This window comes from Mustela erminea, chromosome 8, assembly GCF_009829155.1.
Source record: "Mustela erminea isolate mMusErm1 chromosome 8, mMusErm1.Pri, whole genome shotgun sequence".
NCBI lineage: Eukaryota > Metazoa > Chordata > Mammalia > Carnivora > Mustelidae > Mustela > Mustela erminea.
In genome coordinates this window covers 33,748,566-33,772,627 of record NC_045621.1, presented here as the reverse complement: position 1 = coordinate 33,772,627, position 24,062 = coordinate 33,748,566, and the positions used below count along the sequence as shown (strand labels likewise).

At 39.5% G+C, this 24,062-nt stretch overlaps 1 protein-coding gene across 12 annotated transcripts in view; it reads left to right on the top strand.

The window, feature by feature from the left end:
• DOCK10 (dedicator of cytokinesis 10) overlaps positions 1-24,062 on the top strand; it is a 262,830-nt gene that overhangs the window by 54,421 nt on the left and 184,347 nt on the right. For 2 of the 12 annotated variants that reach the window (XM_032354985.1, XM_032354981.1), the window contains exon 1: positions 6,020-6,181. The exons of 3 other annotated variants lie outside the window; for them this stretch is intronic. In XM_032354985.1, coding sequence (XP_032210876.1) covers positions 6,020-6,181 — 162 coding nt within the window. Of the gene's footprint in view, positions 1-5,954; positions 6,182-24,062 lie in introns of those variants that run through there. 7 more of the 12 variants (XM_032354995.1, XM_032354993.1, XM_032354986.1 and 4 more) reach the window with 7 other exon arrangements.

Below are 24,062 nucleotides of genomic sequence, written 5' to 3'. Positions count from 1 at the left end.
GGAGGACACGTGTTGCCTGGAGCACTGGGTGTCGTACATAAACAATGAATCTTGGAACACTGCATCAAAAACTAATGATGTATTTTATAGTAACTAACATAACACAAAAAAATAAAAAAATTTTTTACTATATGAAAAAAAAAATTTAAATATAAATAAATAAATAAAAGTCTACTTAAAAAAAAAAAAATTCCAAAAAAAAAAAAAAATTCGGACTCTGTAGCCAGACTGGCTAAACTCAAATTCTAGTTCTGCCACGTAGTATGATTCTCTGAGCAAGTCACTTAACTTACCTGTGCCTCAGTTTCCTTAGCCGTAAAATGCAGATGATCAAAGCACTACCTTGTAGAGTGAGGTGTAAATAAAACAATACATGTAAATTTCCTGGCACATAATAAGTACTATAGAAGGGCTTGCTTTATTATTAGTATCATCATCATCATCATTATAGACTTCATGGTAAGCACCAGGCATAAATTGAACGAAGTAAGTATAGCCCCAGCTCTTACAGAGGACAGACATCGCTTAAAAATTAAACCCATCAGGGGGCACCTGGGGGGTCAGTTGGTTAAGCATCTGACTCTTGGTTTCAGCAAAGCTCATGATCTTAGGGTCATAGGATCAAGCCCCATGTTGGGCTCCCTACTCAGTGGGTAGCCTGCTTCTCTCCCTCGGCCCTTCTCCCTGCTCACATTCTTTCTCCCTCTCTCAAATAAATAAATAAATATTTTTTAAAAATTAAACCAGTCAGAATTTAATGTTGGCTTGTGTGTTAGCGGGGAAACCCACAGGACGCAGTGATAAGGATTGAGGTTCAGGGCTTTCAGGGAAAGCCTGTCAGGGGAGGCTTCTCCAAGGCACTGTCATGTGTAAGCTGAGCCTAGAGGCTGAGAGGAAGAAGACCAGCCTCTGCTGTTACCATTAGGGGAGGCAGCATCACACCTGTCCCCTTAATGATTACTATGGGTCAGGCTCTGTATTGATCTTCTCAGTTAAGTGTAAGCATATAGAATTAGCTCGATTTATAGGGAATACTATTGAGACTCGGAGAGGTTAAGCAGCTTTCTCAAGGTCACACAGCTTACACTTGGCAGAGCATTGGCCCCAGCGCTCACCATAGCACATACCCTCCCTGATGTTCATCACCCAGACATTCACTTTCAGTCTTTCAGAAATACTTCCAGAAAACTCTCATCTACTGAAAATGTCCCAGAGCTTCACCCTTTTCTTGCTCTTGTAATCAGTATGTTCCCTCGTATATTGCCTTGTAATGTCATGTCATTTGGACCTGGGGAAGAAGAGAAGGAGACAAACATACTTCATTCAGACTCTCCTATACGCCTCTACTCCAGATATGGTGGAAACCATGTTCTACCGGCCTGGGACGTGCAGGTGCAATGAGAAGCAGGTCCTAAGTGGCTTCAGAACCTTTTTGTTTGGATGCAGGCAGAAAGGTAGGTTTAATTTAACCTGGGGTGGGGAGTTGAGAACCTATCTCTGGGGGGTTGACAATTCACTTGAGATGTGATTGTTGGAATGTAGTTTTTGTAGACAAGGTCTTCTACTCTCAAAATTCCAACCATACATTTCTCTTCATAAGTGAGATCTAGTCACGGCCCTATTCTCCTCTATAAATAGTGACCAGCAGCTCACAATAGCTTAAACATGAAGCTGGGCAGCATCAGGGGTATCCAAGAAGCAGCAGGGAAGTTAATCTTCACTTCTCTGCTGAAGTATTTTCATCTGAACTTCTGTTTGTTTTTATAAGACAACATATTATTATCAGCAAGAGCTGTCAGTGAGCTTGACACAGGAAGATGACAGAAAACCTCACTCCCTCCAAATAGATCTATCACTGAGCCAGAGCAGACTCAGAGGCCTCAGGGCACGTTTTGGGTGGGAGAGGGTGTCACTTCACCTCCACGGTTTCTAAGCACACTCCAGTCCAACCTGGCCTACCTCTCAACCTACATTTAGACATATAGCTCTTGCATAATTTAATGAAGCTGAGACAGTCCAACACTCTTAATAGGCATCATTTATTTAAATTAAATATGGATTTTCCTTTCTTGTTGTCAAAAGATCTTTGGATGTTTTCTTCCAACAGCAGAAATATCAACATCTAGAATCAGATGATTCTTGGTCCAAAAGATTTTCTAAAACAGCTCTAAAAATGGAATTCATTTGTCAGGACTTTTTAAAAAGAGATGTATGGCTGGGTGAACAGCTGTCCCAGAGAAGAGCAAGAGTGACCCTAGTGTTCAGGGATATTCTGGAAATGTTTTCACTTCTGCTCCTTCATTCATTCTTCCTTTTGGTTCTCTCTTCTCTTCTCTCCATCTCTCTCTCTCTCTCTCTCTCTCTCTCACACACACACACACACACACACACACACACATCCTTTACTCTCCAAAGCTGCTTACTTTGTCTTCCTACAGTTAACTTTCTATCCATAAGTGTAAGTGTAATCATAATCTTATCAATAAGTATAAGCATAACCTTATCAATAATCACCCCCACTCCCTTCTACTTTCTGTCTACACTAAGGCTATTTCATAGATAAGCTATCATCTCTGCTTTGAAGCAAGAAAGCTTTTCACTGTACATGCTTTTAATATTTCATGAGTGCTGAATAAATGAACACATTTATAAAATAACATATGTGTATACACACACACACATATATGATGTTTTATGTGTGTGTGAAATCTAGTTCCCACCACTTATTTGGAAAATTCAGTCTTACAGATGTTAGTCCTTTATGTCCTTATTTATGACAGTAAGTTAAAAAAATCTTGCTTTCCACATTTTATATTTAATAAACATCTTGGTGAATCATAAAATAAAACCCAGTTAGGAGAAGGAGGTAGACGAGCCCAAAGAGAGTCTCTAAAAGTTATCTACTAGGGAGGCTATACACATTTGATGCTTGAGAGCCAAATTAATTATTTGTCTTATTAATACTTCAAATGAAAATAGCAGACATCTTAAAGGATTTCCACCTTGTTTTTATTTATTTTTTAACTTAGAATTTTACTTATTTTTTTGTAGATAATTTTAAAAATTTATTTAATTTATTTTTTTCAGTTTCACCTTGTTTTTAAATATTTCCTATGTAAAGGGGTGCCTGGGTGGCTTAGTCGGTTAAATGTCAGACTCTTGATTTTGGCACAGGTCATGACCTCAGGGTCATGAGATGGAGCCTTCCTCTGGTCTCCCCATTCAGCACAGAGTCTGCTTGTCCCTTCCGCTCTGCCCCTCCCCCGACTCACAGGCATGGATGTGTGTTCTCTCTCTCAAGCAAATAAATCTTTAAAAATATATATTTCCTGTGTATAAACATGAATGCCAAATATGAGAGGGTAGGAGTCCAGTCTTCAGGTTCATTTTTATTTCTCCCTGACCCACCCCATCCCCAACTTAATTTACTATGCAAAACTTAGAACTCAGAATTCAACCCCTTTCTGGCAACTTTGTTACACGTTTAAAATATTTTATAAAAAAAGTTGGGCTTATATGTCGGCTATTCCTTGTCTTTTGTCCTGATGGTCCCTTGTCCATTGGGTAACTATGGTATGCACTGAATTCCCAAGAAACTAATTTTTGGAGGCTGCCTTTCCCTGATGACGGAAATTGAAAGAAAAAGCGAGACAGAAGATTGAAAGCCCCACAGCAGTCCATCAATAATAGGGGTGAATCCCTCAGAGGCAACAAGGGGATCGATGAAAACGGGACTCTAATAGCTAGAAAGCCTCTCGTTTGTTTTCCCCAAAGACTTCAGCATCTGCCAAAACATCTGACTCCAAAAGCCACCCCCGAGTAGAGCCAGATTGAGAGAGAGGAGCCTGGATAGGAGTCTGGGATGTGGACTTTCCCGTGCCCTCCAAGCCTATGGTGTCCAGCAGAGGATATCTTTCCCACTGCCGATTAAAGCTAGTGGAATGTTTAAGGATCTCCAGTCAGTACCTTGCTGCATCCAACCTGCTCGTTCCTGAGCAGATGACCAGACCCTAAGGGAACAACTGGAAAGTCCCATGTCATGGGTGTGGTAGTGGTGGCGCAAGCACACTAGGAACCTGGAGAAGCAACTGTATCGTATTGGAAAAGACACTTTCGAGGCACCTGGGTGGCTCTGTCCTTAAGAATCTGCCTTCGGTTCAGGTCATGATCCCAGGGTCCTGGGATCAAGCCCTGCATCAGGCTCTCTGCTTGGCGGGAAGCCTGCTTCTCCCTCTCTCATTCCCCCTGCTTGTGTTCCTACTCTCACTGTGTCTCTTTCTGTCAAATGAATAAATAAAATCTTTGAAAGAAAAAAAAAATCATAATCATTTCATAATCATGGAAGCCCACTTCCTGCTTTATCTCTGGTGGACACTATATATATATATATATATATTTTTTTTTTTTTCAGTGCACACAAGCCAGACAGGCTACACTGTAGCCTCTCTCCAATAAATGTCCCAGTTGTTTGGAGTAGCAATGGTTTAGATTAGCACCCGGGCACTCTGACAAAGGTCCAGAGGGGTTAGGGGACTTGCCAGCACCATTAGCATTTTTTTCTTCTTTTTCCAGCAGCACTAAAATATGTTTGCTCAAAACAGAGGGAGATGAAAAACTACTGGCAGCCAGTACCTCTTAAAAGAAAAAAAAATGTTTTACTTCTCTGGCAAAGATACCAATTAAATAATGCTGTGTTGTGACAGATTACTGAGCAATTAATGCCTAATTGAGCATCATGCAAGACGCTTCTGTGAGAACGACTTTGCTGGAGCTGGATGGCCACGCCTCATAGCAAAACAAACCTACTGCAAACTTCCTGCAAAATACCCTTTGCACTGAAGAGCGCAGAAACCAAAGAAAACATTTCTACTTTGAATCCCTGAGAGTTACACTGGAAGGATTAGCTTGACAGAAAGATCCCGACATTGAAAATCCTACTGGGGATTTCATACTTTCCTCATTTGTAAGCAAAATCCATTTGCTGTGAGATATTTTTAGTGCAAGCATCCCCTGTTGTCCTATTCTCTTACAGTATACCATTAGATCTTGAAGCCATTCCAAGCAGGTCACGTGATTTCTAAGCATCTCTCTGGTTCCCTCCTAAGTGACTAGTCTCCCAGGAGTCAGGGAATACTAGACTCTTAACTACCGAAGACCTCAAAGTCCTTCCTGAAGCCTTGAATTCTTACTGATAGGATGTGAAAAAGCTTTACAACTGCCTTTTCTCAGAGGTCAGCTTGGCAGAACTCACCAAGTAACTTCAGTGATAAAGATATTTTCAGCCCCACAAACCGCCTATGTAAATATAAAAATGTATTAGGCTGCAGAACTGCATGTGTGGGAACAGAACAACCATACTATTGAAAGGGACTCACAGGGGTAACTCTGGTGTCACTCACGTGGGCTTGGTTAATGTGTGCATGCTTTTGGTAAGTCATTTTGATTCGGCGGGCTCGGCATCTCGGATGAGCCAATTTCATTTCTGGAACTTAGGAGCTATGAAAAGTCAAACCCCCATCACTTTGTGAGGTGTCTAACAAAATTTCCTTACAGAAGTGCTTACACTTAAGAAGAAAACAATCCTTTTCAGTCTTTATGGGACCCCCCATTTGCCTTGGGAAATTGTCAATGTGGAGTTAGATTTTCAGTTGCTTAGTCTGAAAAAGAGTGATTTGTTTGAGTGTCTGAGGGAAAATGATACATTTATTCAGACCTCTGAAACTGGAATCGGAGAGAATCATTGTAATGAACAGGAAACATGTTCTTGAAATGAATTGAGAAATAACTCTCCGGGCGAAATGCTCTAATATTCCTGAGCGTGTTCAGTTTCAGTGGATCAAATCTTTCCCATCTCTGCATCCAAGCTATTTGGCGGTGATCAGATGATCAGAGCTCAAGGAAGTGATTGGAGAGTGAGCTGGCTGCAGCTGCAATGTAGGCTGTTTTCAGGGACAAGGAGCCACTGTTTCTCAAACATAGCATCAACATAGAAGTTATTTTGTGGCTCCAAGATGCAGCAATGGGCTGCTCTGCCAGCATTGTTCTGCTTCAAGCTTTTCGTTCTGTGGTCCAGAGGAGCTGTCCACACATTTGTAGACGACGCCAAGAGGAACCATCCCACGAAATTTTGCCTCTGGAAAGTGACGATGAAATGAGTAGACCCAGAACCCTCATCATCATGGTATGGTATTTGTGGCGAAGCAGCCTTCGTGGATGGAACTGTTATTATAGAGATGAGGTTGCAATTTAGGGTTTGGGGTGTTCAGCTTGAGATAAAGGAATGTGGGACCTAGAGTTTACTACTGTGCTTTACAATGTGGGGGAAATCTTTAAAATTACTTCCATCACTCAGAGCTGATTAGCCTTCTCTTAGATCTGTCACGAAATGTGCAATTTATTGGTCTGTTAGAAATTCTCTTCTGCCTCACATTCTATGTGCTGTTATTTGCTTCTGTGCAGAGAAAAAAAGAAAACTTGGGGAGTTTGGTCTCAGTGGATTGTATTTTGTGTCTCTAATTTGAAAGAAGAGCCCCAAACATAGTTTTCGATTACATGTGACCAATCCAGTTGTATAGGTGTCAGGAACTAAATGGCTTAACTTCCAGGTATTTGGAACTTTCATCTCTGACCCGGCAATGGGAATGCCTTTAAAAATGCTTAAGTTAGGCAAAAATCAGAATAAAGTTTTTTGAGAATTTTGCGGAATGCATGGTGTTTAAATTAGAAGGCTGTCTCTTGTCATTTGTCAAATAACATTAACATTTCTGTCTGTGCTTTGCTTATACAAGACAATGTTACTCCCTCTTTGTGCACCTATTTTATCAGCAAGAAAAAAGTAGAGGGTAGCGTCTTTTCTTACTTGAGGTTCAGGGAGAGATCTGCTTAGTCACTGGAATCGCATGTTTGGATGGAGGTGGTGTGCTAATGTTTCAAAAATTGGGGAGACGTTGCATGGTTTCAGCACAATCGACTTTTTCCTCTTAGATTTCAGCATTTAGCTATCCAGGATGTAGTAAATAATGAATGGAAAGTACCTGTTACACTAAAAGTTTTTAAATGAAAGTCATTTGATTTGGGCTGTGCCTCCCTGAGTGACAGAATACTAAAAAAAATATACATATAACAATGCCTTATTTTTCAAAGATCTCTTTAATTTATATAATAAGTTTATGGACATTAAATAGAATGAGGATCAATTTACTGGTGAAGGAAACAGCTTCAGAAAGATTGAATATCTTATTCACATCACACAGCTACTAATTGCTACACCCTCAAGTCACACTTAGATCAAGGATTACAAAAGGCAGTATAATTTCCACTCTGTTCATATCTCTAAGGAAATAAGGACATAACTGAATTTTTATGAGAAGTCTGATGGAAATCTCCGACTGCTCGGCGTAAAATATGCTCATATGGAATCATTGTGCATCCTAAGAGTTTCCTCTGGGCCTCTCTAAACTCATGCATTCAACAGCTATTAATTGGTGACCCACTATGTGCCAGCCACGGTTCTAGGCATTTGGAATCCACCGATGAACAAACCCACCAAAGATCCCTGTCCTGAGTTGCAAAATTTTACGTTGACAGTACATTTCCCAAATGTTGTTGTTATGGAAATGCCGTATTAGCATTGTGATGTTTAGTGTACAAATTTAAATCAATGAAATTATTCCTTATCTTCCAAGATAGCAGTTCAAAAACTTTAATGTGCTTTAAAATCACCTAGGAATTCTTATGTGTGAACAAATACTTGGGCTTCTGGACCCAGAGACTCTATATACAAAGGCCTGGAATTCAGCCTGGACATCTGCATTCTTAGCAAATACCTCCAAGCACTCCTTTTTTTTTTTTTTTTTAAGATTTTATTTATTTTATTTGACAGAGAGAGGAGGAAGCAGGCTTTCCACCAAACAGAGAGCCCTATGCAGGACTTGATCCCAGAACCCTGAGATCATGACCGGGGCCAAAGGCAGAGGGCTTAATCCACTGAGCCACCCAGGTGCCCCCTCCAAGCACTTCTGATGGAGGAGCCCCATGGATGACATCCAGAGAACCACGGCTCTGGAAACTGATAATCTGCACTCTTGACCTCTTGTCCTTCTTTATACTGATAAGCTAATCATCTTCTTACTCTGGCTCTAAGATTCTGAACAAACTCATTTTTTTTCTCTTTCATTTTTGTGTCACCCGTTAGACACCGTTGCATGTGTGTTTGCGTGTGACGTGTGTGAGAGGTGGGTGGGGAGAGGGAGGGGCGATGAGAGAGAGAGAGAGTATAGACTTGGGAGCCAGAGCCTCTAGTTTGGAATCTTGGCTTCATCACTTAGCAGCTATGTGAGCTTCCCCACATTATTTAACATTTCTCTTTTTCTCATCTGTACGATGGAGGTAACATTCCCATCAACCCAGAGCTGGTTTGAGGGTTTAATGAAGTAAAATATATGTTAAGTGTTTAGGATCACGTCTAGATATATTGGTTAAGATGTTCGTTAAGGGTGATATTCAATAAGTAAAAAAGTGACATTTGGGGAAAGACCCAAATTAGGTAAGGAAGTGAATCATTCCACTGTCTGCTGGAAAATGTCTAAAGCAGAAGGACGAGCCAGGATGGAAGTTGCTAATCTTGGAAGACACTAAGGGTGTCTGGGGCACAGTGAAGAGGCCAGTGGGGCCAAGCAAGCCAAAGAGAGGTAGTAGAAGGTGAGCCATTGAGGTAATGGGGGACAGATCATGAAGGCCATCATGAAGACTTGGAGGGAGCTTTCCCAAGAGTGAGAAGGGAAGCCACTGGAGGGAGGTAGCCCAGAAACCAAGAACCTGGGCCAGAATGTCAGGACTTGAGCCCTGTCTGTCTGACGTGCCAGCTGTGTGATCTTGACAAATGACTTGCCCTCCCTGTGACTTTGTTTCTCCACTGATAAAACAGAGAGTAATAGTCTATACAGTGTAAAGTTCTTGTGAGAATTCAGTAATACTTGCAAAGTGCTTAGATCCGTGTCTGGTAGATTGTAAAAGTGCTCTCTGATCTGCAAGCCTGTTCATCTAGATGGCCTTGATTGGGAGGGGGACAGGATCTATGGTTGCAGAGGGTCCAGGGTTGAACCAGGGTCACCATTAATCCTGAAGCTATCACGTGATCCCAGCAGAGGCCTGAATGGTAGTCCTTGAGGTTGCGAGATGTGGTTGGAGTCAAATACATTTCAAAAGTAGGGCCGATAGGGTTTGTTTACCAATTCAACAGAAAGTGTGAGAAAGAGCAAGGACTCAGGGATGAATGTGGTATTTTGGTTTGGGTTTAGATTTGTTTGTTTTTTGGCCTTAACCACCAGAGGACTGACTTGCCTTTCAGATGGGGAAGACTGCAGGAGAAGATTTGGCGAGAGAATTTAAATTCACTGTAAGACATGTTAAGTTTGAAATGTCTGTCCATATAATGTCCTTATATGGAGATTTCAGATAAAAAATTGGGTATACAAGTCTGAGTTCCGAGGCACAGTCTACAGAGGAGATATAATGTCTGACACAACATAAATACCAATTAAATGATTGATGAATGAATAAATGATCTCTTTTCTAGTTTTCTATAGTACTTACAGTGTGTATTTGCAGTTAATCGTATCTTGAACTATTCATTGAACTCTTAATTATTTATTTTTATATAGTATTCATGTATTTTTCTTATTTCACTGGTAGACAGCAAACCTCATCTAGGTAGGAGCTAGGTCTGCTTTATGCCTGCCCAGTTCAATTCATTTTATAGACTAAAAACTGAATATAAGGATTGTTGATTCTTTGAAATTTTAAGTAATTGATATCAAAAGCTCCATTGATAAAGCTGTCTACTTAACTCTTCATTGAAATGTCCAGAAGTAAGTTAAGGATGGAGAAAGCTACTACAATAAATAAATAAATACAAAATTGTGAGTGTGGATACTCTTGGGAAGGCTTTGGCACTTGAGATGTTCATTATACAAAAGAATCTCACTCCTTTAGTCCAGGTTCTGAATTCATACAGAGATAAGTTTTGGGCTGTCTTTGACTGTAGTTTGGCTGTGTGCTCCAAAGTGGAAAGGGAATGCCTTGGGAGACATCAAAATAAACTATTGTAGGTCTTTCGCATTTACAAGGAATGCATGAATCCTAACCTCTGAGAGTATTAAAATGGCCTATTAACACGCAATCAAGTTTAACTGGGGAAAAAAATAAGAAATTCTTTCAAAGCTGATGTATCTCTCACTCAAAATTTTTTGCTCTGATGGGAGAAGTAACAAATCTTTTTGTCAATTATTTTTGAATTTCCTTTATATTTCATTTCATTAAAGGTCTCAGACACTAATGAAGTTGATGTAGATCTGCTGTTTCTTAGGCAGTTGGCCTCCATTTTAAGTCCTGTTCCCCCTATTCCCCACTCTGCCCCCGTCTCTTGCAAAAGAGTAACTCTCTGTTCACATACTGGAGGGTAGGCTTGACACCAGAGGAGGAGGGCAGGAAGCTAGTGCTGGGAAGGCCTCTCTCTCTCTCTCTCTCTCTCCCTGTATAACCAGCTCCTACACACAAGATTCAAGGTCTCAACTTAAAAGTCAAAGACTTAAAATCCATGAGAATTTTAAGTAGTAGAAACCATTACACATAAATTTGGGAACACCAAAGATCTAGTGTATAGAGCAAGTCAGACATGGCTTTGTTTTTCATGTTAGTTAAAGACAGGGGGAATCACTTAGCCTAAACTTGTGGTGAGTCAAAGAGGCAAAGAGGTGAAATCTCTTCTGTGAGCCAAGGATGTTCACTTATGTGATAAAAATTTCAGAGCCAGGGAATTTCAGTTACTGCCCAGAGATCTGCATTCCCAGTCATTGGTTGGTGCCCTGGAATGCCAGGTCCAGGGCCCTGATCAGCTACGGTGCCTGAGTCAGATCCTGCCCTCAGTTTGTTTTTGTAGGGCTTGAAAACTCAGAATGCTTTTCACAGTTGTAAAATTTTATAAAACAAAAAATAAAGAAGACTATGCAAGAGAGACCATAAATGGCTCCGAAAGGTTGAAATAGTTACCCTCTACAGGAAAAGTTTTCCCTGGTGGATGATGTGGGTTCAACCAGAAAGGAAACTCACTGGTTTGTACCTTTGATTTGCAGTGTATTTGCTCTTCTGCCTAACTACATACAAAGGAACTCAGGTTTTTCCTGGGCACTTTCCATTCCTCCGAATACCTGAAAATTGCTGTGATTCAATGATGAATTCGAGGTTTAGACTCAGAAGGCCAGTATCAGTCTTAAGTCTCTGTGGATGTGTTGATTCATTGAGCTAGATTTGTTAAATGGGGGATACTATCTATCCTCTCTGTTGGAAGAACTGGAATGTTTATTTTTATGAAATCATTTTGTAAGCTAGTGAGTGTTATGTCAAAGCCAGAGGCTTATAGGTAGACTGACTAACTTAGAGCACTAGAGATCCACTCTAGTTCGGTGTGTTGATGAGAGATCTTTATCTTCTGGGTGACCATTTTAAATCAGGGTTTTACTGGGGAGCCTGGATGGCTCAGTTGGTTAAGTCTCCCATTCTTGCTTTTGTCTCAAATGTCATGAGATGGAACCCCGCATCAGGTTCCATGCTCAGTTTGAAGTCTGCTTAAGATTCTCTCTCTCCCTCTACCTCTGACCTCCCACTCGTGTGTGCTCTCTCTCTCTCTCTCAAATCAGTCAATCAGCATTTTACCTTGTTTGTTCCATACCTATCCCAAAATGGTCGTACATTGCTCAGAAGAGCGTGGTGGGGTATGGCCAAAAGAGAGACATCAATGAGGGTCCTATGAATAAAGGACCAGAGAGAAATATACTCTGGGAATTATTTCCAAGGAAATAAAATGATCTCTCTTCTTATTCTCTAATAAATATACTAGTTTAATAAAACTTGATTACTGAAGGGATTTTAACATTTGCCCAGTGTCATCTTTTTGAAAAAATATGTGAAGAAGAAACAGCTTCCAAACACTTTTTAAATCTTGAATTAATGTTCTGATTTCATTTCAGTGGGGTTGAATCTTGAGTCTACTAATATAAGATTCCCCGGGGAAAGGAAGCTTGTGAGAGGAGTGTGATTTTAAAAGGTCTGCATGGATGGTGTAATGTGGATCTTAAAAGCACAGAGAATCTTTAGCAGTTATTTTTCTTTGTGACCTAGTTTTGAGTTGAATTTCAAAGGTGCAGAAGATGGACAAATGAATTGAATGGCTTCTCCATGGGTATAAGAATTAATTGAATGTGATCAGAGTCTTACCAATTAGCAACACGAATCTTTGAGGCCAAGGCTTACTAAATTCAGATTACATCTGGTATCAGCTCATCCAAAGGATCTTGCATCTTTCCAGTTCCCTGAATGTGATGCAAATTTAGAAATAATAAGAAACAAAGAAAAAATGTATGACATCTAAAAAAGTAATGTTTAAAATTTAAAGGCACCACAATGGCAAAGAAAAGCAGGAAAGCAGGTGTGGTGGGGTATGCAAAAACTTTCACCAAAACACAATTAGCGAATTTGACCATAAAGAGATAGGTATAGGGCGCCTGGGTGGCTCAGTGGGTTAAGCCGCTGCCTTCGGCTCAGGTCATGATCTCAGGGTCCTGGGATCGAGTCCCGCATCAGGCTATCTGCTCAGCAGGAAGCCTGCTTCCTTCTCTCTCTCTCTCTCTCTCTGCCTGCCTCTCTGCAATCTCTGTCTGTCAAATAAAATAAATAAAATCTTTAAAAAAAAAAAAAAGAGATAGGTATAAATATATATTAAAAATATAGAGAACATTATACTCTTAGTGGCTCTGAGTGCTTTCGGAGAGGCCATACCTTGAAGATTAAAAAAAGGATATTACCAAGGAGGAATATACAGGCATATGACTAGAAAAAGCATAGACTCAACAAATCAACAGTCATAAAAAGTCCCTTAGCTTTTAAAAGTAATCAAATATATAAAAGCCTGGTTATATTTGTTTTTGTTTGTTTCTTTGCTTTCCAGAAGAGTGCATTTAAAGCTTATCCCCAAGTACCAGGCTTTGATATAATGAAATCTTGTGAACACTGAATACTACAGTTAAGGACAAAATGCATCTTTTGGCAAACTGATGATGAATACAGCATTTTCCCATGCTTCAACAAGTTTCTTCTGGATCATTGTTGTAGTCTGTCAAGTTTTATTTCCACGGAGCTGATTTTTTTACTTAAATAGGGGCAAAAGTTGAGGATTTTGAAGTTCATTTCCAATAATCTACTTTATCCTGCTGAAATGTATTTCATTCTTTAATACCATGTTCAACAAATTCAATACGCTCAAGTGAATTCATCATGGTTACATGGCCTAAACATCAAAAATTCAGTAGACAACTGAGCGACCACTGGCCCTTATGTCTGATAGGAGTGAATCTCAGCAGACAGCCGCTGTTCTGCTCTCATGGAGATTACAGTTTGGCGGCAGACAGAAAGAACTGGAACAAATGTTCAACTGTAACCGTAAGTGTTTCACATGAAAGTTGGGTTCTACCTTACCACTTTTATCTTTTGAGCATCCGACCTCATCAACACAGTCAAGGAAGGTTTCCCATAGGAAGTGGCAATGGAGCTGGAACTTGAGGAGTAAATAGATGCTAAGAAGAGAGAGAAAGGATGCTATGTGTAACTTTGACTTTATTTACTTGTCAAGAGATAAAAACCAAACAACATTTGCTTTCTGTGTGATCTCTGGATTAATTATTTAAATTCTCTATGCCTGGGATACCTGGGTGGTTCAGTTGGTTAAGTGTCTGCCTTCAGCTCAGGTCATGATCCCAGGGTCATGGGATCAAATCCTGCCCCAGGATCCTTGCTCAGTGAGGAGCCTGCTTCTCCCTCTCCCTCTGCCTTCCAGTCTCCCTGCTTGTGCTCTCTCTCTTTAACAAATAAATAAAATCTTTTGAAAAAATAAATTCTCTATGCCTTGGCTTTCCATAAAATGGGAACAAAGAGGGTACCTATCTCTGTCAGTTTCCTATTCCTGCTGTAACAAATTACCACAAACTTAGTAGCTCAAAGCAACACACATTCATATCTTACAGTGCTGGAAGTCAGAAATCCAAAATGGGTCTCAGAGGGCTGAAATTGGCAGGGTTGCATACCTTTCTGGAGACTCTAGGGGAGAATCTGTTTGGGGTTTTATTGTTTATGGTTTTTTGCCTTTTGTTTTTTGGCCCTATTCCATCTTCAAAGCTAGCAACAGCATGGTATCTTCAGCCCTCTCTCTCACTCTGAGCCAGACTCTCCTACCTCCCTCTTCCACTTCCAAAGGATCCCAGAATTACACTGGACCCACCTGGACAATCCAGTATATTCTGTCCATCTCAAAGCCAGCTGATTAGCACCCTTAATTCCATCTGCAGCCTTACTTCCCTCCTTGCCATGTAAATAACAAATTCCTAGATTCTGGGGCTTTGGACATGGACACCCTTGGTGGTTGGGGAAGGGGTGTTGTTATTCTGCCTATCATAGTATTTCATAGGATTATTTTAAGAATCCCATGAATGAATATAAGTAAAAGACCTGTAGTAGCTCCTGGAACCTTGTAAGAAGTCACTTTTTTAGCTGTTATGATTTCCTTTATTGTCTTGTCGAAACAAAGAATAGTTCACAAATGTAATATACTCCAAGGAGTTATTTTAGGAAAAAGAATTAAACTGCTTGGAGGAAACCTAATTTGTGCTTCATGGAATGTAGGGAAATGGAAATTTAAAGTTCGTTTATTTCCTGGAGCAATGTGATGTTTACTGAATAGACTATTCACACAAATAGATGGTTGAAGAATGTTCGTGTGTGTTTGAGATTTTCTTCTGTGTTATCCACCAACTGCTACTCTTCTGACACTTAACTTTGAGTTTTTTCTTGTTTCCCCTTTCATCATTTATAAAGGAATATTGCATCTTTCCCATTCTCCGAATCGTACCACATTTAAAAATGATAAGGAACAAAAAATATACACATGATCTTAAAAGAAATTACTAGAATTTAAAACCGCTACAATAATAAAGAAAAGGAGAACATGAGGTGTTACTGAGAGAGTAAGAAACTGATTTTAAGTTCAGTAGGGAGATTTGACATTATTAACCTAAAGATGCAGAAACCTGTATCCTCTGTCAATTTTTTTCTTTCAAGATTTTATTTAAATTCGTTAGTTCACGTCTAGTGTAGTATTAGTTTTCTTATTTGTCATTTTAAAGTTATTTCAACATTTTTAGATGTCAGTAGATTTTCTGTTGCAGATTTATAACAGGTAAAAAACTTAATAATTCCAAATTATGGAAGTTCAATTCTTCTAGAAATAGATGCTCAGGGAAAGGTTTGATGAATAAATGAATGAATGCGTGTATACCATATCTTATGGGTCATAAAGCTTACAAAATAGAAATCTAGCAAGTGAAAACAAAATATGAATTTATTTGGTAAGTTATCAGCAACCCTATCAAACCCTGCCTTTATCAGTGTATGCTCTATTGCCTCTGCATGGGTGTTTGTGGGTGGCTCAGTTGGTTAAGCGGCTGCCTTTGGCTCAGGTCATGATCCCAGCGTCCTGGGATCGAGTCCCACATCAGGCTCCTTGCTTGGCAGGGAGCCTGCTTCTCCCTCTGCCTCTGCCTGTGCTTGCTCTCGCTTCTCTCTCTATGACAAATAAATAAATAAAGTCTTTAAAAACAAAAACAAAAACAAAACTAAACTACACAAAATAAATCATTTAGTTTCTTTAAAGCATGTAGGGAGGGGCAGTGGAAACAAAAATATCCACTAATAAGGAGATTTGAAGTGAATTAAAAATGTATGTGCATTGATACCTCTGTGTTATCAGTGTTATCAGTGGCCTTCTTTGTTTTCATACACTTGAGGGGAACAGATTGACTATCCCACAGAATATCATCAAATTCTCCTTTTTATGTCAGAGAAAGTAGGAATGGAAATAGTGCTCACAAAATAATAGCTCTTTAGTGAGTACTTCCAGCTCTTTGTCAGACAATTCACTAAGAGTTTCGCACAGTTATCTTTTCTTGTTGCCACAACAACCAATGGAGGAAATTGTTTTTATTCTTGTATCATTGAAGAAGATATTAAAGTGTGGCTTTGTACAACTGAAATATAATGCAAGCCACATAATATAAAAATTCCTATGAGCTGTATTTTTTTTTAAATTTAATGAAATTAATAATATATTTTATTTAACTATGTCCAAACTATTATTATTTTAACATATAGTCCATTTAAAGTTATCAATGAGATATTTTACATGTTTTTATAGTAAGTCTTCAAAATTCAATATGTATTATTGATTATAACACATTTCGATTTGGAGACTAAATATTTATCCCAAGTACTTGTTCAGTATTTAGATTTCATAAAATTTACTAGTTGAAAGAGTAAATTCACATATCTCAGTTATTTCAAAGCTAGTTGGACATTTTCAAATGACTAGAGAGCAGCAGTTCTTAGAGTTAAATCAAAATTAATTAAAATTAACTATCATGAAAAATTCACTTCCTCAATCACACTAACCACAATTCAAGCACCCAGCAGCCACCTCTGGCTAGTGGCTGCTGCCTTGTACAGTGCATGTAGAGCAATTGCTGACCTTGCCCAAGGTCACCCATTCAGTAAGGACTTTAACTGGGATTTGAACCAGAGTCATTGCCTGTACCCATTACACCACCTGCCTCTCTGAAAACACCAGAGTGATGAGTGGTGCATGATTCTGCCTGCCTTTATCAGTGTAGGCTCTATTGCCTCTGCATGGGTGTTTGTCTCTTTGATTAAAACAAAACTAAACTACACAAAATCAATCATTTAATTTCTTTAAAGCATGTAGGGAGGGGCAGTGGAAACAAAAATATCCACTAATAAGGAGATTTGAAGTGAATTAAAAATGTGTGTGCATAAATGTCATCCCTATTAAATTGGCAAATGAGTCAAACAGACAAAAACACAAAAAATAAAAGTGAAAAACTACCTAGGCTAGAGATGAAGTCAGGGACCAGCCCAGTGTGGCTCTTGTCAACCCTATAACTTCCCTGCGGCCCAGGCATGCCCACCTCTCCATGCCCACCCTCCTCTCCTCTCCAGCAGCCTAGATGTGCTCTCCTTTCCCACGGGACCTGCCTGCCCTCCTGTCTCTGTTGACTCAGGGCTGAGATCATGTGCCTGGACATCCTTCTGCTCAGTGTCCAATATTGCAGACTGTTTGGGTCTTTTCTTAAAAATCCAGGGTTTTCCATATAGATTACACAAAGAAATGAAATATTAGGAATTGGCGATCATAGAATTTTCACCTCACTTGAAAGCTGGAAGTCAGGGCCAAAGAGACAAGTTGACATCTGTGATTTGTATAAGAGATGGTGGTAGAACAAGGACATTGCCTGGGTCTCAAAAGGAGAGACATACACTCTTTTTAACTACATACTATTCCATCCTCATAGTCCAAAGATGATGTAGTTCCAGAGTATATGCGCAATTTCAGCTAAAACCACATATATGCTGACTGCAAAATACTAACATCAGTAATAGAGCCAATCTTATCCAGTTTCTGCTTTTTTTCTGATTGTTTTAGGGGAATAAATCTCTGCAGGGATGAAACAATTCTACCATTCTATAAATAAGGGACTCTTGCTCTAAACTAGTCTCTCGATCTTTCTTTAAGAATTAAATACAACAAGAAGGAGTTCCAGTTAATCTGTAGAGTTAAAAATAAAATAGGCAAATCACTTCCTTGTAATCTCTTTAGATTAAAGAGTTTACAGAGTTCTATATGCGGAACAGAAGTATATTTCTGAGTCCCAAATGCTATGCTATAACAGAAACAGAATTGTAAACCTGGGCTTCGGTGTCAGACTTGTGTCATTTGAAAAACTTGGGACTATGGGAGAATTCCTTGGATTCTTTGAAATTCAGTGGCCTGCCCTGTAGCATGGTAATGGATCCTCACAGGGCTGTTGACCTAAACGAATAGTAAGGAAAAGCACGCAGCGTAACGCCCACTACACTGAGGCACTGTGCCTCTTTCTCATGTGTAAAATGAGCAAAATACCTACTGCCCACCTGCTTTGTAGAAATTAATGACTACTTTACGTGAAAACATGCCCTGTTTATTATTTTGTGTTCATTCTAAGGAGACGTTTTGGTATGCATGACGGTTCTTCACTTCTCCACCCCATAAGGAAGCTAGAATATTAAGAAACTCATCAAGTTAAAAAAAAAAAAATAAAAGTTATTCAGAAAGGGGACTCCGTGAAAAAAGCCTGTGAACCAAGACATTCTGCAAATGAAAGCTCCTGGAGGAAATCAGTGAACCAAAATGCAGAGATGGGGATCAAGGACAAAGAGAGATGTGAGTGAGGAAGGGGCTCACTGAGCAGGGAGAGAAATGAAGTGTGAAATGCGGTTTTTTTCCCCCGCTTTCAAATAGAAGTAGCACTGGGTTGTTAAGAGGTCTTTTTGTAAGGACTGCTTTAAAATGAGTCTGCTTTTGTACTCTACAACAAGGGGGCATTCCCATCTGTGTCACTTCTGTACTCTAATTTTTATTCCCTTAAATCTGTCTGGTCTTCATAGGCGCCATATTTTGTTCCATTTTGCCCACACTGTTGTGGGCAAAGAATGTTGAAAAAGAATGCTGATGGGTTTTGAGTTAAAGATGGTATATAACCAGGACGTTCTCTGAGCTCTGAGACTATTGAATAGAGAGTGGCAGGTCTCTAACTGAGGGAACTGGGGAGTGGCAGGTCTCTAACTGAGGGAACTGGGGCGGAATCATCCTCAGGGTCTGACATCCTCAGGCAGGGGAGGCTTTTGTTGGGACAGACAGGCACATGAACCAATGAACATTTCTATAAATGTTGTCTTGACCAACAGCCCTGAAACTCATTTGCAAAGAAGTGGGGAAGAGAGAGTCTGATCCCAAGTACGTCTTTTTGGGCACAGCTAATACGAAAAGGTATTACAAACTGTGCATGGATTCATCACAAAGCACTAAACACCTTTGGGATCACCTAAGCTATCTTTCAGGTGCTTTTCCAATCTCTTATTGAGGAAAATATATTTCCCTACAGATGTGTTTAAAATTACTGAAAAAATCATCAAGGCTTTAGATGACTTCTTCGAAGATGGAAGGATTGAAAGGAGAAACAGGATTGTGGAGATTTTCACTATGTAAATTAAAAAGTACCAGAACAAGCCTCTGCCTTCAGTGTGGGAAAACTGCTACTTCTTCAGACAACTGCTCATTGAGAAAGCCCTCTGGGGAGAGCAGAGAACACAATCTCAAACTGAGACCAGGAGAACTAAAGAAATGGCAGCAGGAGAGTTTTGTACTGGGGTTCTGCTGAAGACATTGAACCTCCCTGCAGGCTTTACCACCTGCCTTTGGCAAGACCTGCTTTCATTTTACCCTCCCAACCTTCTAGCTCAGTATGATTGAGGTTTGTGTGGGTAGATCTGGAGGTACATGTGCGTCTCTGGCTCTCTTTGTTCTGCAATCAAAAAAACTTTGTAACCTTGTGTTGCATTTAAACACGGGGAGCCATTGTAATCATACAAGCATAGTTCATGATTACATGGGTGCGGTCCTTATGGCACGAAGTTGGGTATGGACTCAGCTAGGATGGTATATCCATTAGCCTGGAACCGAAGTTTTGAATGAAGCCCTGTGTGTATGGAAGAAGTAATCTATTATCTTAATTAGCCACCCAGCACTGAATCTGTTATTTTACTTAGAACCTTGTGAGGATAAAGCCAATGAGGACAAAATTTTTGTGGTAAAATTCCTAAATCTTGGCAGGCAGATTTTCATCTAATCTCTTATCTTCTAGCAATAAATGTCGATTTATCACCATTTTACAGAAAATACCAAATCCTCAGTACCAAGCGGATTCAGTACCAAGTGTGCTCAGTACCAAGTGTGCTCAAGACCACAGAGGAAGCAAGGAATCAAGACTGAATAAAGCTTCTTGGTTCTTCTTTCTTTGTACTTTTTAAATTGTAAAGGAAGTAAACACTATGCAAACAGTATTACATACTGCATGTCAGTAATAAGATAAACAATGAAAATGTTTCAGGGGTTTTACTCAGACTTCTTCCATACATTCCCTCACTCCACTGCAACCCTACAGTCATTAGTAACACCTATTTACAGTTTTCTCTTTTTTTTGTAACAAAATATGAGATATTGGCATTATATAAGACTGGTGAACCACTGAACTCTATCTCTGAAAATAATAATACACTAACGTTTAGTTGAATGTAAATTTTAAAATTAATTAATTAATTTTTAAAAAATAAATGAAAATAAAATTTTTTCATCCCTCCCCCCAAAAAAGAGAGATCTTTCTAATCACAAAGTTAAACATGATCAAGACCCAGGATGTGTGGGCACAGGACAAAATTTTTATTTAATTCTCTATTATAATTTGATAAGGAGACCTATTAAAGTTACTGATATAACCTACTTTCTGTCATAGTCACCAAATAAAATAGCAATTTCAGATAACTCATTATAAAATTATATTTAGGGTACATCCTAGCAGATGCCAAGCCATTGGGCAAACACTAAAATTTTTACTTATGTAGCTCATCAAGTCTATAAGGCAAATTTTCTAATATTAGAGAAGATTAGAAGGTAGGTTGAATTTTATCTGTTTGACCCTAATAATTCATGTCCAACAGACTCGATCATTTCATGAGCTCTTACTTGCTTGAAGACCTGTAAGATTTTAGAGATAATGGAGTATCCAAATATATCAATGATTCCTGCCTCATTCGTCATAGATTTGGTTAAATGTGAGCCTTTATTTTTTACTTGAATATTTGCTTTAGGATGATATTTAATTTTATATCCATGAGCTAGCTGGCATTGAAGTGTTTATTCATGTTTTTTTTCATAACCTCAGTAAAACATAATTGGCCCATAAATCCAGCAAGTGTTAAGGTCTAGTCCAAAGAAACTTGTTATAGAGCCAGTTATTATATTCTTTGTCACATTTGCATTTTTTTTAAGATTTTTTTTTTTTTTTTGGCAGAGAGTGAGCGAGCACAGGCAGACAGAGTGGCAGGCAGAGACAGAGGAAGAAGCAGGCTCCCTGCCGAGCAAGGAGCCTGATGTGGGACTCCATCCCAGGATGCTGAGATCATGACCTGAACTGAAGGCAGAGACTTAAACCACTGAGCCACCCGGGGCACCCCAACTTCTCAGATTTAAAGCCTATATGATCAGGGGATGCCTGGGTGGCTCAGTTGGTTAAGTATTGAACTCTCTCTCTCTCTTTCTCTTTTTAAGATTTTATTTACTTATTTAACAGAGAGAGGGGGGGGAGGGGAGGTTGGGTTGGGGGGAGCACATGACCTGAGCCGAAGGCAGACGCTTAGCTAACTGAGCCACCCAGGGATCCCAAGTGTTGGACTCTTGATTTCAACTCGGGTCTTGATCTCTGGGTCCTGGGATCAAGCACCCAATCAGGCTTCACACTCAGCAGGTAGTCTGCTTGAGATTCTCTCTCTTCTCCCTCTGCTTCTCCCTCTGCTCACACTCTCTCTAAAATAAATGAATCTTTTTTTAAAAATTTAAAGCCTATATGATCAGTTTTATGATTCACATAGCAGAGGCAGTCGTCTTATTGATGTCAAGAAGGAGGAAATAAACACCTAAGATTTCTAGAAAGTAGGAGCAAAGCCACATTTCTCTTTTGTTGCTCCAAGAACTATATTCGGGAACTTACAGTTGTAGAAAAATGGAAATTCAGTGTTACATAAACCTTAAAGGGCCATGTAATAGTTAACTTTGTATTTCAAGACAACATGTGTTGAATGGTGCCGAGGCAAAGAGACCATGCCTTCGAATCTGGCTATGGTGAGTCTTAAGCAGGGAGCTGGAGATATGACCCGGCATCATCCATCTGTGCTTCCCTAGCTGCCCACGTAATATTTACGGCTCAGGAATATGCAGGCTCTTCAGAAATGTCTTTTTAAAGAATTTGGAGGGAAAGAGAAGGCTGAGAGTGGATGATGTATAGGCTCAGCCCTCATTGTTTGCCAACTATCAGAAAGGCGTCAGAGAGTCTGTTGTGCCCACTTACGTTTTCACAGGGTAACGTTAATCAATTAGCTTAATTCTGCCATAGATAGTAAGTAATTATATTCACTGGAAGCCACAGCGACATGATTAATAATACATTCCAATTTCTAAAATTAGCATTTCATTTGGCACTTAAAGATGGCTCTTTGAAAAGTTTTATATATATATATATATATATATATATATATATATAAGAAATATGGTTAGATCAAAAATTATTTCTCTGAAATACTCCTGTGAGAAGAACATTCTAGTTTTATATGCTGCCTGGGGCCCTTCCTGTGCATATGAATACAATTCAAGTTTCTTCTTTAAACCCTTTGAAATACATTCTTGAGAAATGGGGCTTTAGACTTCAGACTTAACATATTATATGGAAGTTTTAGAGCAGACAGTTAAATTCTTAATAATCATAGAGCACCTGCTACATGAGAGTTCTGATACTATGCTCTCTCAAGGATAGGAAAGTAATTAAGAAACTATGGATCTAGGAAGATAGCCCCAGCAATAGGACAGTTGGCTTGTACTAAGTGAATACAACCGAAGGAGAAATAGGTCATTGCCACAAGAGTAGCACGAAACAAGTGCCATGAGATTTCATCAGAGGGAAACGGAAGACAAGAATCCATCCAAGCAGGGTTGCATTATGGATTATATAAGGATCATATTGGGAGATGAGGGCAGAAGAGCAAATTGCAGACTTGAGTCAGAGCACTGAACTTGCCATGGAAAAGTGCTTAGCAGTACCTCTTTTTAGGCATGCAATTAGCAAACATTTACTTTCATAACTCCTATATGCCAGTTTCGGCTCCATCTTCCATACAACAGGAAATTTGAGCACTTTTGGGATTCTGACTAGGTCTCAAACTCTCCCACTGTGAAGTTAAAGCACTTGGCATTGAATAGGCCATTTATTCCATACACTAAGAAGGTTGAATGATTATATTTTGAGTAAAACGCACAATCCAGAATCTGATTTTTTTTTTTTTTTTACTTGACAGAAAAAGAGATCACCAGTAGGCAGAGAGGCAGGCAGAGAGGGGAAGCAGGCTCCCTGCGGAGCAGAGAGCCCAGTGCGGGCCTTGATCCCAGGATCCTGAGACCATGACCCAAGCCGAAGGCAGAGGGTTGACTCACTGAGCCACCCAGGCCCCCAGAATCTGATTATATTTTTAAAATCTGATCTTTAAAAAAAAATCAACCTAATAATTACTAATATTGTTCTAAACAATTAAAAAGTTGATTAGTAAAATTTCTTGTCTTGTTTCCCTTTATCTGATGCAGTAGGATTGACATGACCCATCAGGGAGAAGTACCTTTGCTGTGGACATTCACACTAGAAATAACTTGGCAATAAAAGTGGACAGCCTTATGTCCAACCACTTAATTCTGAATTTCTCCCTCTCCTAGTCCTAAGTCCGTGAGGTATAGATAGGTTTTTATAATATTGCTATTCTTCCCTCTTAAGAGAAAAGAAAAAGAAGAAAGAAAAAAAAAATAAAGGCAGAGATTTCTGCTTTCTTGAAGGCATATTTGTGAAACAGGAAATTTATTTTTTTTTAAAGATTTTATTTATCAGAGAGAAAGAGGGGAGAGAGCGAGCACAGGCAGACAGAATGGCAGGCAGAGGCAGAGGGAGAAGCAGGCTCCCTGCTGAGCAAGGAGCCCGATGTGGGACTCAATCCCAGGACGCTGGGATCATGACCTGAGCCGAAGGCAGCTGCTTAACCAACTGAGCCACCCAGGTGTCCCTGAAACAGGAAATTTAAATGTTAATTTGTTGATGATATTCACAACCAATAATAGTCTTTCTTAGAAATATTTGAAGGCCAAGATTTAAACCTATGGAAAAATCATGTTTGATTCCTGGATCCTCGGTTCCTATGTTCCTAGAAGTCCTCAAGAAAGAATTACTGATGAATCAAGCATTATCTATGTCAGAGAGATT